The following is a 17,092-nucleotide window of genomic DNA, read 5'->3' on the forward strand; positions in this document are numbered from 1 at the left end:
TAAAAGTCTCCAAATAGCAGCTGCAATTTTGAGAAAGATGAACAAAGTGGGAGGTATTACAATGCCTGACATCAAACTGTATTACAAGGCCACTGTAATCAAAACAACCTGGTACTGGCACAAAAACAGGCACATAGACCAATGGAACAGAACAGAGAGCCCAGAAATAAACCCAAAACTCTACAGTCAATTAATATTTAACAAAGGGGGCAGTAACATAAAATGGAGTAAAGATATCCTCTTCAACAAATGGTGTTGGAAGAACTGGACAGCTACATGCAAAAAAAATGACACTTGAGCACCAACTTACACCATACACCAAAATAAATTCAAGGTGGATAAAAGAGTTAAATATAAGTTGGGAAACCTTTAAAGTCCTAGAGGAGAGCATTGGCAGGAAAATATCAGATATTCCACACAGCAATATTTTTACTGATATGTTCCCTACAACAAGGGACATAACGGAAAGAATAAATGAATGGGATCTCATCAAACTTAAAAGATTCTGCATGGCCAAGGAAAATAGTATCAAGATAAAAAGAGAAGCAACAGTTTGGGAAAACACATTTGCCAATGATACCTCAGACAAAGGTTTAATCTCCAAAATATACAAAGAACTCACACGACTCTACTCAAAGAAAATGAGCAACCCAATTAAAAAATGGGGAAAGGACTTGAACAGACACTTCTCCAAGGAGGACATACAGAGGATCCAGAGACACATGAAAAGATGCTCCATATCACTTGCTATCAGAGAGATGCAAATCAAAACCAAAATGAGATACCACTTAACACCAGTTAGAATGGCTACCATGAACGAAGAAACAAACAACAAATGCTGGAGAGGTTGTGGGGAAAGGGGGACTCTAGTTCACTGTTGGTAGGATTGGACAGTGGTACAACCACTATGAAAAGCAATATGGAATTTTCCAAGAAAACTAAAAATGGATGTGCCTTTTGAGCCAGCAATTCCACTGCTAGGAGTATATCCTAAGGACTCTGAAACACCAATCCAAAAGAACCTATGCACCCCGATTTTCATAGCAGCAAAATTTACAATAGCCAAGGGTTGGAAGCAACCTAAATGCCCATCGGTCAATGACTGGGTCAAACAACTATGGTACATTTACACAATGGATTTCTATGCTGCAGAAAGGAAGAAGGCGCTCCTACCCTTTGCAACGTCATGGATGGAACTGGAAAACATTATGCTGAGTGAAATAAGCCAGGCAGTGAAAGACAAATACCATATGATCTCACCTTTAACAGGAATCTAAGCAACAAAACAAACAAGCAAGCAAAATGTAACCAAAGACACTGAAATACAGAACATGCTGACAGGGTCCAGAGGGGAGAGGGAAGAGAATCACAGGGGGAAAGGCAAAGGACTCACATGAAGAAGTATAAAGGTCACACGGACAATAACTAAGGTTGGGGGCAGAGATGGGAGGGAGGTGGGGAGCACTGGGGGGGGCATGACTGGGAATACAAGAAATAAAACAGCTATAAAAATAAAATAAAATAAAATAGGTGGAAATTAAAGAAAAAAAACTCACTTGCTTTAGCAATAGGAAAAGTAAATAAAGTACCCAAGAATAAACTTAACCAAGAAGGTAAAGTGACTGTATTGAGAAAACTACACAACACTGAAGAAAGTAATTAAGAAAGACACACATAATGAGAGCATGTACCATATTCACGAATTGGAAGAATAAATATCAGTAAATTCCCACATTTCCCAAAGCAATTTACATGTTTTCAGCACAATCCCTATCAAAATACCACTGACATATTTCACAGTTATGCAACAAACATTTCAACAATTTACATGGATCCATAGAACATCCCAAACATGCTCTGTGATTTGGGGGTAGAAGAATAAAATAGGATGGATCTCAGTACCTGTAATCAAACTATACTACAAGACCATTACCATTAAGACAGTCTGGTGCTGCCATAAGAACAGTCACATACACCAGTAGAACAGAACAAAGAGCCTAGAAATAAGTCCATGCCTCTATGGTCAATGGATATTTGACAAATGGGGCAGAAGAATAAAGTAGAGTAGAAGTAGCCTTTTCAACAAATTGTATTGTGAGATCTGGACAGCTAGATTAAAAGAAAAGAAAAGAAACTCGACTACCAGCTTACACTTTACATAAAAATAAACACAAGATGAATAACAGACTTAAATACAAGTCATGGCACCATAAAATTCCTAGAGGAGAACATAGGCAGGACAATTTCAGATAATCCATACAGCAATATCTTCACCTTAATGTCCCCTAGAGCAAAGGATATAAAGAAAATAAAAAATAAGTAGAAATACATAGGACTACTTAAAATTAAAAAAACTGTCCAGCTAAAGAAAACCTCAGCACACTGAAAAGGGAACCAAAATATGGAAAACATGCTTGCCAATGATATTTCAAACAAAGGTTTGATCTAGAAAATACACAAATAACTCACACAACCCCACTTCAGGAAGACAAACAACCCAATTTAAAAGTGAGCAAAGGTCCTGAACAGACACTTCTCCAAGGAGGACACACAAAAGGCCCAGAGATATATGAAAGGATGCTCCATATCACTAGCCATCAGTGAGATGCAAGTTAAAACTGCAATGCGATACCAATTAATACCACTCAGTATGGCCATTATATACAAATCAACAAACAAAAAGTACTGATGAGTTTTTAGAACAAAGGGAACCCTAGTACACTGTTGGTGGGAATGCAGACTGGTGCAGTCACTGTGGAAAAACAGTATGGAATTTCTTCAGAAAACTAAAAATGGAAATGCCTTTTGATCCAGCAATGAAAATGCCTTTTGATCCAGCAATTCTTCTGCTGTGATTATTCCCTAAGAATCCTGAAACACCAATTCAAAAGAACCTATGCATCCCGGTGTTCATAGCAGCACAGTTTGCAATAGCCAATTGTTGGAAACAGCCTAAGCGTCCATAGTAAATGGGTGGATCAAAAAACTTGTACTTTTACACAATGGAATACTACATAGCAGAAAGAAAGAAGGAATGCCTACCATTTGAGATACCATTGATGTATTTGGAGAGCAATATACTACATGAAATAATTCAGGGAGTTAAAAACAAATACAACAGGATCTCACCTACAAGTGGAACCTAATAAATAACAGAAGGAAGCAAGTAAAGTAGAACCATAAACATGGAAATAAAGAGCAAACCGACAATGACCAGAGTTGAAAGTGGAAGGGGTAAGTCAAAAAAATGTATAAAGGGCCCTGGCTGGTGTAGCTCAGTGGATTGAGCTCGGGCCTGTGAACCAGAGGATCACAGTTCAATTCCCAGTCAGGGCACATGCCTGGGTTGCAGGCCAATTCCCGGCAGGGGCCAGTTCCCAGCAGGGGATGCATGAGAAGCAACCATACATTGATGTTTCTCTTCCTCTCTCCTTCCCTTCGCCTCTAAAGATAAATAAATAAAATATTTAAAAAATGTACAAAGGACTCATGGATAAAGACAATGGAGGCATTCAAAGTGGAAGGTGTGGGGTGGGTAAGGCAGGGGAGAGTACTGGGGGAAAATGAGGACAAGTGTAATTGCATAATACAAAATAATAGTAATTTTCACAATTCAACCCAGAAAATCTCCAAAGTTCCAAGCCACCAAAGACTTTGGGAAAGCGTGTGTGTGCGTGTGTGTGTGTGTGTGTGTGTGTGTGTATCAAGTTATTACTTAAAATCATTATAATTTTTTTAATTACTTACATTTATTAATTCTTAGTATCATTGAGATTTTAAAGTTAAGTATTACCCAAGACATGTTCTTCACAAATTTTGTAACAGAGTAAATAATATGAACTTATATCTGCAACCCCAGACAAAACACGCATATATTTTATGTTAAGAATTTTGAGAGGCAACAATTAAATTTAAACCCACTTTAATAATTTACCAGAGGTTTACCAGCAGTCCATTTACCAGAGGTTTAGCAAAACATTTCAAGACTGATATTGAGTTGTTCCTTTCAAAACAGAAACAAAAACAAAATCTGAAGCAAAGAGAACATTCAAGCAAACCAGTATTCTCAAATTAATATCCTCTAAGAGGAGGAAATGAGACGCTAGCATTAGAATCTTATCTCACACCACCTGGTGCTACAAAGAACCCTGACAATATCTAAACGGCATGAAGCCCAAACAGCAGAGACACTATCTCACACCAACCAGTACAGTGAATAAACTTTAAAGGCCCAAATGGCACAGCCACAACCGCAGAGGCAGAAGATCCTAGGGTTTTACAAAACAACGAAGATCAAACCACGTTTCCCAAAAGGTAAGAAAGCAAACAGCCCTGGCTCCACCCAGCTAGTTCTGTAAGCCTGTTCTGCCCAGTATGTCTGGAAGTGGCAGGAGGAGAGAAGATGAAACAGCAAAGGGGCTACAAGAAAGGCGGCCCTGGAAGAACTCCCCTTTCCCTCATCTTAGACACACGGGTGACTTAACCAAAAGCACACTGCGCTGATGTCCCTTATGTAGGGTGAAATGTGCCAAATCCTGTCTATCTAGATGTGCCTGACTGTGGCGATCGCTAGTAGCCTCTGAACCTTTTCGAGTGACAGATGTGGAGCAAACTCTATCCATCAGAGCTCTCCCATCCACCATGGATGAGAAATAAATGATCCCAGACACAATCTTGCTGTTCCACTGGGAAAGGGGGTGACAATTCTCTCTAGTGGAGAACACCCTGAGTCCTCCTGCCAAATGGCTTTCCTTGGGAACGGTATGTGTAGGTGTGTACAGGATACGTGCATAACTCATCAATCAATGTCAAAAGGCTATAGTCATCCAAACAGGTATTATCTGTAGATAACAATTAAAGAAACACAGAGATCTGTCATAGTTCAAGGTCTGTTAGTCATGCTGACACCAGATGCTCTTTGAGACGTGTTTCATGAGATAAGGAGTTTACTCTTTATGCCTTAAACATAAACATGTGGTTTATATCACCAGGGTTATACAAAAGGAAGCAGAGCAAGATTCACAGGACACGATGTACATTCAGGCCTGATTCCCCAGGGAACCCTTGGCGTTAGAGTTGGGTCATGTCTGCCACCTGCATTTTTACCTGGTTTTCCAGGGAGACTTACCAGCCCCTTTCAGAGCCTGTTCTCACAGGGCTCAAATCTTTGAAACCACACAGAGATGCCCATCATGCTTCCATCTTAGGTTCTCTCACAGACACTGGACTCCAGGGCAGCTGACACTCCACTGATCCTCCATCTCCTTCAGTCACCTGTTCACCACACCCAGACATGGAGCACCTCCATCTACTGCTGGAAAAGAAATATAATTTAAATTCATACTATAAGAGGAAACATGCAATATCTGCCTTTCATTACAGCTTTATTTCACGGAGCATGCCCCCTACTTTCGAACATGTTGTGGTTTATGGAAGGATTTTCTCTGATCTAAGGCTGAGTAATACTCTGCCACGAGTATATAATGTGTTTATCCATTCACCCATTGATGAACACTGAGGTGGTTACTACCTATTGACTGCAGTGAATAATTCTGCAGTGAACAGGGCAGTGCAAGTACCTCTTCCAAGTCCTGGTGTTTATTACTAAATAAGCAACTAGAAGCTGCATGGCTCAATCATGCAGAGTTTCAAATATCGAGGGTAGAGGGGGAACCTACATCTTGTTTTCTGTGTGGCAGCATAATTTTATTTTCCCCTCTAGAGAGTGCAAGGGCTCCCGTTCCACACACACTCACTGACACTTGACCTGTTTCACTTTTATTTTCTGTCATTTACAGTAGCCGCCCTGCCAGGGGTGAGGCGATTCCCTACTGGGGCTATGATTTGGAGTTCCTGATGTTTAAGAGCCTGCTTTTGAGCCCGTGGATAGATTTATTCATTTTGGGGTCTGTGTTATTGTCATTTTTCCATCTGATTCTTTCTTTTATTTTCAATCAGTCACCTGCTGTTACCTTTGTAATCCTGAAGGTTGCCCACCTTTTCTTATGAGCTTCTAACAAGTAATCCCAGTTGATTCAAATTGAGTGTGACAACCCCAATACCTGAGACCCACAGTAATGCCATTTGCAAGTGCATCCATCAGGACCTGGTGTTGCTGTTCGGTACTCCTGTAGTTTCTGGTGCACCCAGACCTGCTAGGCATTGCATTGGCTCGAGGTGCCCTATTGTGCTGTGACATGGGTCATTAATGTGTGCTCACAATTAATTAACTCAGCTGAAACAGGAGCTCCCTCTACCTCCTGCCAGAGTTTCACTGTGGATGTGTCTGTGAATCAGTCAGGGCTGATTCTGGAGAATTTCCTTACCATGACACCATTGTATAACTTTGTGTCTTCCATTGGCTCCAGAGAAGTCCATGCTTGTAGTGACTCCTGATTGTGTTCCCTTCTTGGTATGAGATTGATCTCTTCTGACCTCCCTGCAGAGCATCTTTCTTCTCCTGTATGTCCAACTGCACATCGCCTTTATGATGATAGGAAGGTTGTGAGTATGGAGGGTGGAGCTGAAACAGCAGCACTGCTAGACCTGGGACTGAAGCTCATTCTTAGGCAGGAATGAGCCCAGGCCTGGGCTGTGTCCTTGCAGGTTGTCCTGTCCTTCAGTGCCTCTGAGCCTCTTCTGTAATGTTCTGGATTTACAATGTTTTGCCATGTATACCATGCACCCACGGTTTTGGCCCAAACCTTTAGGAAAAAAAGCCCTTCATTTAATATTTTATTCAATTTTTATTTATTTATGCTTAAAACAATACTGATTATCATGCTCCAAAGCATTATTTTGCATATGGATTTCATTATTGATGTCTAGAGTTGCACTTTTAATGCATAAGTATAAATAAGACAATTAAAACATTTATATAGACACAAAATTGGTACTATCTATGTTTAATGTGCATTCTTAATTTTCCCTCAATTTTTGGGGGGGAATGTGCATTAAACATGGAACCCCCCCCAAAAAAAAACATGGCAAACTATGGTACATTGACTGACTTGATAGTAACTTCATTCTGCAGGCTCAACGACATAAGTCTGGAGTTAGTAGATCTTACTAGAAGGAATCTCAAGTCAGATGGCATCTATGCTTCATCTGTAACAGGCTCCATCTAAAAGGATGATTCAGAACATTGCAAACATGCAGGCAGACACCTCCAAATATTACACTGTGAGAGACTCAGAGAAATAAAGTCAGTGTAATCCCAGACACACCCCTCTCTGTGCAAAGACAAAAGAGCAGATCTTCAGGGTGTGCTCAGAACTCCAGAGGGAAAGTGGAAAAAAAAACAGTCATTGCACCACAAGGACTCTGACCATCCAGGAACACTTTTCTGCATCCCCTGTTTCTCCATCATCATCTGCTTCTGCTCTTGGGGAGATGCTTGTCCCATGACCTCCATGGTCCTGCCCTCATGTCTCCAGCTTGTGTGCTCTCAGAATGGGGACCCGTGGGCTTTAGATCAATGATAACCCAACCCCTGCATATGTCAGGTCATATGACTACACTGACTGGAAAAAGGTCCTCTGGGTGTGAGCCACCCCAGGACAAACCAGAACCCTTTTTACCGTCTACTTTGCAGGTCCTAGGTGCTGGGAAAAAAAACATAGGGACAAGCACTTTGCTGTCTTCATATCAATTGTGTTTGCTTTTGGTCTGTTGTCACAGCAGGCCACTTACTAGCTTTGGCTGAGTGTTGGAGACTGTGCATGTGCTAGGAAGTGTGGAGAAGGGAAATCTGGACTTAAGCACCATGAAATTTATCTGTGTGTGTGTGTGTGTGTGTGTGTGTGTGAGAGAGAGAGAGAGAGAGAGAGAGACAGAGACAGAGACAGAGACAGAGAGAGAAAGAGAGAGAGATTTATCAAGCAGTAGATGGGCAGTGGGATCGGGGCCACATGCAGGGATATTCAAAAGGAACTTTAAGCAAAGGAAAATGAGGACATCATATACCCCCAAGGGCCCATGAGATCCAGGGCTCATGGAAGTTGACTGAGTCAGTACATTATGTAACTCCCAAGAAGAAGTTCCCTGGTGGCTTCAAAGAGCCCTAGCTGTGGGGTTCCCTGAAGAGTGACTGGGGTTTAGGAAGGCCAGATTTCTGTATCCAGAGAGGTCAAAGTACATCATGTCCCCAAGGGGGAATGTGGAGTCAGGGCTCATCCTTTAATTCTGGGCTTGAGATACTGAGAGGTGCAAGGCCTGTGAACCAAGACAGAACACTTCCCTGAAGGGTGCAGGATGGGCAGCAGGGGGTATGAAATACCCATGAACTCAGGTCTGCTGCCCAAGAGCAGGTGCAGAGGGAGTTGGGAAGGGATTGATTGTGAGGGACAGGGTCTTGCTCTTATCATGAAAATGTGCATAATATGGTGGACATACGATGACTGTAAATATCTTATTCCAGCAGAGAATTTATCAAACTAAATAATATATGAGAGACTCAGGCAACAGAGAAAATATCACGGTTTCTCTATATCTAAACTGTAAGGATATGGAAACAGGGATATTCTATTAATTAATTTGGGCGACATTTTGGAGACACTGATCCGGGAAGGAGATTCAGGCATCAAAGCCCAGAAATATTCCAGGGGATTTCTATGTCTCTTCAAGCTGTGTTCTTTTCTTTTGACATTTTTTTATTTATTTTTCAAGTACAGTTTTCAGTCTATTACTCCCATCCCTTCCCACCCCCGTGCTCCCCCCACCCTCCCATTTCCACCCTTCTCAGTTATTCTCCATGTATCCTTTATATATGTTCCTCTAAATCCCTCCCCTCTTTCCCCTGAAATTCCCTCCCCTCTCCACTATGGTCACTGTCAGCCTGTTCTCTATTTCAGTGTCTTTGGTTATATTTTGCTTGCTTGTTTGTTTTCTTGTTTAGCTTCCTGTTAAAGGTGAGATCATATGGTATTTGTCCTCAACACCTGGCTTATGTCACTCAGCATAATGATGTCCAGTTCCATCCATGCTGTTGCAAAAGTTAGGAGCTCCTTTTTTCTTTATGCAGCATAAAATTCCATTGGGTATATGTACCATAGTTTTTTGATCCATTCATGTACTGACAGGCACCTAGGTTGCTTACAAATCTTGGCTATTGTAAATTGTGCTGCTATGAACATTGGGGTGCATAGGAACTTTGGGAGTGGTGCTTTATGGTTCTTAGGGTACAATACTAGCAGTGGAATTCCTGGGTGAAAAGGCAAGTCCAATTTTAGTTTTCTTAGAAAATTCCATACTGTTTTCCATAATGGTTGTACCAGTCTGCAATCCCACCAACAGTGGACCAGAGTCCCCTTTTCCCCACACCCTCTCTAATATTTGTTGTTTATTGCTTTGTTTATGATGGCCATTCTCACTGGTGTAAAGTGCTATCTCATTGTGGTTTTAATTTGTATCTCTCTGATAGCAAGCAATATTGAGCATCTCCTCAGGTGTCTCTGGATCCTCTGTATGTCCTCCTTGGAGAAGTGTCTGTTCAAGTCCTTTCCCCATTATTTAATTGGGTTAGTTGTCTTCTTAGAGTGAAGTTGTGTGAGTTCTTTGTATATTTTGGAGAATAAACCTTTGTCTGAGGTATCATTGGCAAATATGTTTTCATATACAGTTGGTTGTCTTTTTATTTTATTGCTGTTTTCTTTAGCCTCACAGAAGCTTTTTATTTTGATGAGACACCATTTGTTTATTATTCCCTTTATATTTCTTGCTCTAGGCGACATATCAGTAAAAATGTTGCTGCATGAAATACCTGAGATTTTCCTGCCAATGTTCTCCTCTGGGACTTTAATGGTGTAACAGCTTATATTTAAGTCTTTTATTCACCTTGAATTTATTTTGGTGTATGATGTAAGTTGGTGCTCGAGTTTCATTTTTTTTTGCATGTAGCTGTCCAGTTCTCCCAACACCATTTGTTGAAGAGGATATCTTTACCCCATTTTATGTTACTGCCCACTTTTTCGAATATTAATTGACTATAGACAGTTGGGTTTATTTCTGGGTTCTCTGTTCTGTCCCATTGGTCTATGCCCCTGTTTTTATGCCAGAAGCAGGCTGTTTTGATTACAGTGGCCTTGTAATACACTTTGATATCAGGTATTGTGATCCCTCCTATTTTATTATTCTTTCTCAAAATTGCAGCTGCTCTTTGAGGTCTTTTATAGTTCCATTTAAATTTTTGAAGTGTTTGTTCTATGTCTGTGAAATATAACATTGGTACTTTAATAGGTATTGCATTGAATCTGTAAATTGCTTTGGGTAGTATGGGCATTTTGATGATGTCAATTCTTCCAATCAGTGAACATGGTTTATGTTTCCTTTTGTTTATGTCTTCCTTGATTTCTTTCTTCAGTGTTGTGTAGTTTTCTGAATACAGGTCTTTTACCTCCTTGGTTAGATTTATTCCCTGATATTTTATTTTTGTTTTTCCTATATCAAATGCGATTTTTCTTGATTTCTGCTTATGATGATTCATTGTTAGTATACAAAAATGCCTTTGATTTCTGGATATTGACTTTGTATCCCGCTGTTTTTCCAAATTCATTTATTAGTTCCAGCAGTTTTTTGGTTGAGTCTATAGGATTTTCCATGTACACTATCATGTCATCTGCAAACAATGACAGTTTTGTTTCCTCCTTTCAAATTTGTATGCCTTTTAATAACTTTTCTTGCCTAATTGCTGAGGCTAAGTCTTCCAATACTATATTTAATATAAGTTGTGAAAATGGAAAATCTTGTCCTGTTCTTGATCTTAGTGGAAAAGCTTTTAGTTTTTGCCCATTGAGTATGATGTTGGCTGTAGGTCTTTCATATATGGCCTTTATCATGTTGAGGCATGCTCCCTCTATTGCCATTTTTCTGAGTACCTTTATCATAAATGGGTGTTGAACCTTACCAAAAGCTTTTTCCGCATCTATTGATATGACCATGAGGATTTTGTCTTTACTTTTTTTTCTGTGGTATATTACATTTACTGATTTGCAGATATTGAACAATCCTTGCATCGCTGGGATGAATCCCACTTGGTCATGGTCTATGATCTTTTTGATGTATTGTTGCATGCGATTTGCCAATATTTTGTAGAGGATTTTAGCATCTATGCTCATCAGCGATATTGGCCTAAAGTTTTCTTTCTTTGTTGTGTCTCTATCCCGTTTTGGAATTAGGATGATGCTGGCTTCCTAAAAAGAGTTTCTGAGTTTCCTATCATTTTGGATTTTATGGAATAGTCTGTGAAGAATAGAGTTTACCTCCTTCTTAAATGCTTTGTAGAATTCTCCTGTGAAACCATCCTTTCCAGGGCTTTTGTGTGATGGGAGTTTTTTGATTACTCATTCAATTGCATCTGCTCTTATTGGTCTGTTTAGGCTTTCTGCTTCTTCTTCATTGAGTTTTGGAAGATTATATTTTTCTAGAAATTTGTCCATTTCACCTAGGTTTTCAAAGTTCTTGGCATACAGTTCTTCATAGTAATTCCTTACAATCCCTTTTATTTCTGTGGTATGAGTTGTAATCTCTCCTCTTTCATTTCTGATTGTGTTTACTTGGGTCCTCTCTCTTCTATTCTTAATGAGCCTACTTAAAGGCTTGTCTATTTTGCTTATCTTTTCAAAAAAAACAACTCTTGGATTCATTGATCCTTAGAATTGTGCTTTTAGTCTCTATGTCGTTTAATTCTGCTCTGATCTTGGTTATTTCCTTCCTTGTACTTGCTCTGGGCTGACTTTGTTCTTGTTCTTCAAGTTCTTGCAGGCATTGGGTTAGGTTGTTTGCTTGAAATGTTTCTATTTTCTTTAGGTAAGCCTGTATTGCTATGAACTTCCCTCTCAAGACTGTCTTGGCCATGTCCCATAAGTTTTAGGTTGTTGTGAGTTCATTTTCATTTGTTTTCAGAAACTTTTTGATTTCTTCTCTAATTTCAATCTTGACCCATTTCTTGTTTAATAGCGTACCATTCAGTCACCATGATTTGGGGTGTTTTGTTTTTTTTCCTGTGAGATTGGTTTCTAATTTCAGTCCCTTGTGGTCAGAGAAAATGCTTGGTATGATTTCAGTTTTCTTTAATTTGTTGAGGCTCATTTTGTGTCCTAGTATGTGGTCTATCTTTGCAATTGTTCCATGTGCATTTGAAAAGAATGTATATTCAGCTTCTTTGGGATGAAGGGCTCTCTCTCTCTCTCTCTCTCTCTCTCTCTCTCTATATATATATATATATATATATATATATATATATATATATATATATATCAATATATCTCAAGTCCATTTTATCAAGGGTGTTGTTTAATGCAGCCATATTTTCTGATATTTTGTTTGGAAGACCTGTCCATTTTTGACAGTGGGGTGTTAAAATCCCCTACTATAATGGTGTTTCTGTCAATATCTTTCTTGAAGTCCTCTAGGATTTTTCTGATATATTTGTGTGCTCCTGTGTTTGGTGCATATACATTTATGATGTTAATGTCTTCTTGGTGGATTCTTCCCCTGAGTATTATGAAGTGACCTTTGGGGTCTCTCTTCATGGCCCCTTTTTGAAGTCCATTTTGTCTGATATTAGATTTGCTACCCCGGCTTTTTTTTTTTCTTGACCATTTGCTTGGAAAAAATTGTTTCCAGCCTTTCACTTTTATTCTGTGACAGTCTTTTGTCCTGAGGTGGGTCTCCTGTAGGCAGCATATGTGTGGGCCATGCTTTCTTACTTTCTTATCCATTTAGCTAGTCTATGTCTTTTCATTGAAGCATTTATTCCATTTACATTCAAGGTTATTATTGATGGGCACTTATTCATTTCCATTTTTGCACCACAGTTCCTCTCTGCCTCTCTCTTTTCCTTCCTTTCCTTAAAGCAGTCCTTTTAGTGTTTCTTGTAAAGCTGGTTTGGTGGAGGCATATTCCTTTATACTTATTTGGTCTTGGAAGCTCTTTATTTGGCCTTCTATCTTGATTGAGAGCATTGCTGCGTAAAGTAGCCTTGGTTGTAGGCCTCTGGTTCTCATTACTTGAAGTATTTCTTGCCATTCTCTTCTTTCTTGGAGTCTTTATGTTGAGATGTCAAGTAGCTAACCTTTTGGGGGCTCCACTGTATGTTACTTCTTTTTTCTCCCTTGCTGCCTTTAAGATTCTCTCTTGGTCTTGGAATTTTACCATTTTAATGATGATGTGTCTTGAAGTGGGTGTCTTTCGGTTCCTCTTGAATGTGACTCTCTGTGGTTCCTGGTTTTGTGTAACTTTTTCTCTCATCAAATTAGGAAAGTTTCCCATCATTACTCTTTCAAATAGGTTTTCTATCCCTTGTTCTTCTTCTTCTCCTTCTGGTATTCCTACTATTTGGATATTATTATGTTTCATATTATCTTGCATTTCTCTAATTCCCTCTTCATTCTTTTTCAGCCTCTTTTCCCTTTATTGCTCTTTCTGGGAGATTCTTTCTACCGTGTCCTCCAACTTGCTGATCCGATCTTCTGCCTCATTGATCCTGCTTTTCATTCATTTCCTCTTGGCCCTTGCTGATAGTTTCTATTTCCTTTTTCATGTTGATATAGTTTCCGAAGAGGTCATTGTAGCACCACCCTCTAATTTCTGGTAGCTCCCCTCTAGTTTCTGGTAGCTCATTGTGAGCTCTTTGAATTTCCTGATAACTAGTGTTTTGAATTCAATATCTGATAGCTGACTTGCCTCTCTTTCATCTGACATTATTTCTGAGACTTCCACCTTTTCGTTCATTTTGGCATTGTTTCTTTGTCTTCCCATTACTTATGAGACTCTTCTTGTTAGCTTCAGCTTCTTAAATTGATCTGTTCTGACTCCCTAGTTTTATGGTGTGAACTTCTGTGGTAGAAAACCTGTGAAATTCAGTGGTGCAGTCTCCTGCAGGTATCTCGATGTTCTCCACTTCCAACTACTCCTTTCTTTGTGTGTGTGTGATCAGCTGGAGGGGGAGGCACAATGGTTTATGAAAGCAAGAGAGTAGTTTATGATATTTACAGTCACAGCCAGTAGAGAAGAGATAGAAGATCTTTAGGCTCTATAAAGTGTTAAGTATAATCTTCAACCCAATTTGCCACTTTTAAGAAAGGATAGACCAAAGATAAGTTTCTTGTTGGGGAGGGAAGGCTTGTGAGTTGTATCTAGAAAGCAGTGAGGTTGCGGGTGGTCAGATTTTTAGGTAAGGTGAGAGTAAAGAATAATAAGTAGACATAGAGTGTGAGCAAGTAGAGTTAATCACTACAGTAATAGAATTCAGGAACCTGTAAAGTGGACTAAGACCCGAGCGGTGTGTTGTGAAGTATTTACAGTGGTATAGAAAGCAGCAAACAAACAAACAAACACACAAAAAAGGGAAAGAGAAGTGAGGAAAAAGCAATAAGTTTGGGGTGAAAGGAAGAAGGACTAAAACAGGAAAAAAGAAAGGAGAGGAACAGAGTACTGAAAGATACAGCAAGAGTAAAATTAAAAAATATATCATTACTGAGAAAAGTTTTACAAAAAGTTTAAGAAAAACAAAACCCCTTCCTTGTTGGTTTCAAACTGTCCAATCTGTTTTTTCTGGTTTTAGCAGGACCCCTCTGTGGGCTGGGTTGTAGGCCTAGGTGCACACCCACCCGCCAGCAAGGCTACCAGACTGGAATGCGGGTGACCACCCACCCAACAGGCTGCCTGGGTCCCACGGTATCTGGTACTGGTCCTTCCCAGTCCTGTGGCTGGGTGAGAAGCAAGTCAAGCTGCCTTCAGAGGAGAACACGTCAGTCCACTTTCCAGTAAAAACTTCTCCAGAAAGTGTGCCTCTCAGCCCATCCCAATCCCCAATCTGACTGGTTAGGACAATGCTCCTCTCAAATTTCCTGAGCTGGCCGGCTGGTGGCCTGGCGACCAGAGATCTCAACTGAACATGGCCCCCTGTCCTTGCCACCCTCCCTGCGCACCTAGGTAGACAGGTCTCTGCCACCCAGCCCTGCCTAGATGGTAAGGGAGGGAGCCAGCTCTTCCCAGGACCACGCAGTCAGCCCAATGCTCCCCTGTGTGCTGGGCTTTCTATGAGTTCTCCGAGGCACTGGCTGCATATGGAAGCCTCTACACCTCTAATGCAGTGACAGCGGGGGCTCTGAGGCATTTCAGGCTGGCAGACTGCAGCTGGCCCTGCCGCTGCCGCTTTTGTCTTTACTCACAGGTGCTGGGCTCTCGATGAGTCCTCTGTGATGGATGCCAAATACAGAAGCCTCTGGGCCCCCGGAGCTGCAGCAGCAGCAGCTCTGAGGTCTTTACACGCCGGCCAATGGCTGCTGGTCCTGCCGCTGCTGCTTTTGACTTTACTCTGGGGTGCCTGGCTCCCAAGGGCAGCGGGCCCTGCTGCTGCCACTTTTGTGTTTACTCACAGGTGCTGGGGTCCTGATGAGTCCTCTGTGGCAGACACTCCTGTTGCTAGGCACAGGCGGAAGCCTCTGGTCTCAGACCACTGGGGCAGGCACGGCTCTGAGGTTTTAACATGCGGGCCAATGGCTGCCACTGGCCTGACCACCTCCATCCTTACTTGCGTCCTTGAGACCCCAACGAGCTGTAGCTGTCTGGTTCATCACTATCTCTGGTCTCTTATTTTCATAAATGCTGGGGAATTGTTAGTTGGGCAATTGATTGTGCTGTTTTTCAGTAGGTCTGCCAGGATTTTCTCCCAGGGTTACGAGAACTGGAGTCACTCCATCCTACTCTGCCACCATTTTCCTCTCTCCCAAGCTGTGTTCTTAATGAAGCTCATTTGCTGTGCGGGCTTGTTCCTTGGTGGGAGAAGTTATGTCTCCACAGACCTCAGGGACCTGTCAGGGGACACATATTTTACAACACTAATTACACCTGGACCCTGTGTCTTCCACTGAAAATGTTTCCTGTGCCCTCTCACTTCTCTCTGGTTTTGTCAGGTCTTCATCTAGAAAACACTATGACTTATGCATATGCAAGTGAGAAGAGGTAGACTAGATTAAGTGTGGATCTGTCTATGCCCCCAGAGCATCGCCAACTGCCACACCCTCCTCTACAGACATCATGATGACACAGCCCTGCATCATGGACTGGAGCTTGAGAGCTATCCTCCTGGTGGCAGTGGCTACAGGTAAGGGGCTCCCCAATCCCTGGGTTGAGGAGCGTGCCATGGACAGTCAAGGGGCATTTGCACAAGCTCATTTCTCCTCTCCACAGGTATCCATGCCCAGGTGCAGATGGCGGAAATGAGGAAGCTTGGGTCCTCAGTGAGGGTTTACTGTGAGTCTTCCATATACACCTTCACAAGGTACTGGATGCAGTGGGTGTGCCAGCCCCCAGAACACAGGCTTGAGTGGATAGGACTTATTAACTCTAACAATGGTAACACAAGCTACACACAGAAGTTCCAGGGCAGAATCACAATGACTGCAGACAAGCCCACCATCACAGCATACATGGGGCTGAGAAGCCTGAGAGCCGAGGGCATGGGCATGTATTACTGTACTACTATACACAGTGAGGGGTTCTCAGTGTGAGCCTATGGATAAACCTCCTGCATGAACAGCTGTGATGGACACAGAGCGCTCTGTGTCTGTGGACACACAGACCATCTCAGCAGAATGTGCAGTTGGAGGTTTGGGTTGGTTTCCTTTGTGGTTTCCTTTCCACTTAAGAGTTTCCCTCAGAGAACCTCTCTGGATTCCTGATTCTGTGCTCACCTCTAAGTTAGTAAAGTCTGTTGTAAAGAAAAGCAACATTTTCTCATACACAAAAGGCAGTGGATCTTTTTCAGCCACTCTTATGCCCAATTCTAATAAGCCATTAAACCTTCTGACCCACATCAGCTGAAAAGAATCAGAGACTCTGTTGGACTTGACAATGCAGCCCAGTCCTACACAATTCAGTTTACAAGCTAGAGACACATGAACCCACCACCAGAGGACAAAGACCCAAGATGATGACTGTCAATGACTTGATATGACAAGTCATTGTCATATCAAGTCATTGACTGATTATTATGCTCACACACCGAGTAGTTGACAGCACATGAGGCACAAGTACCCAGAATAGTTTGGTGTTGATGTCCCGGCTGATGAAAAACTCACACACCCAG

General features: G+C 41.4%; 1 gene segment (V, D, J or C); it reads left to right on the top strand.

The window, feature by feature from the left end:
* The first annotated feature begins 16,062 nt into the window (after positions 1–16,062).
* LOC118992902 (immunoglobulin heavy variable 1-3-like) lies at positions 16,063–16,514 on the top strand. The segment is given in 2 exon segments: positions 16,063–16,108; positions 16,195–16,514. Coding segments are annotated over 2 exon segments (366 nt in total).
* The last annotated feature ends 578 nt before the right edge of the window (positions 16,515–17,092 follow it).

The sequence above is a fragment of the Sturnira hondurensis genome, unplaced genomic scaffold (genome assembly GCF_014824575.4).
Source record: "Sturnira hondurensis isolate 20B ecotype Veracruz unplaced genomic scaffold, ASM1482457v3 Scaffold0008457, whole genome shotgun sequence".
Lineage (NCBI taxonomy): Eukaryota > Metazoa > Chordata > Mammalia > Chiroptera > Phyllostomidae > Sturnira > Sturnira hondurensis.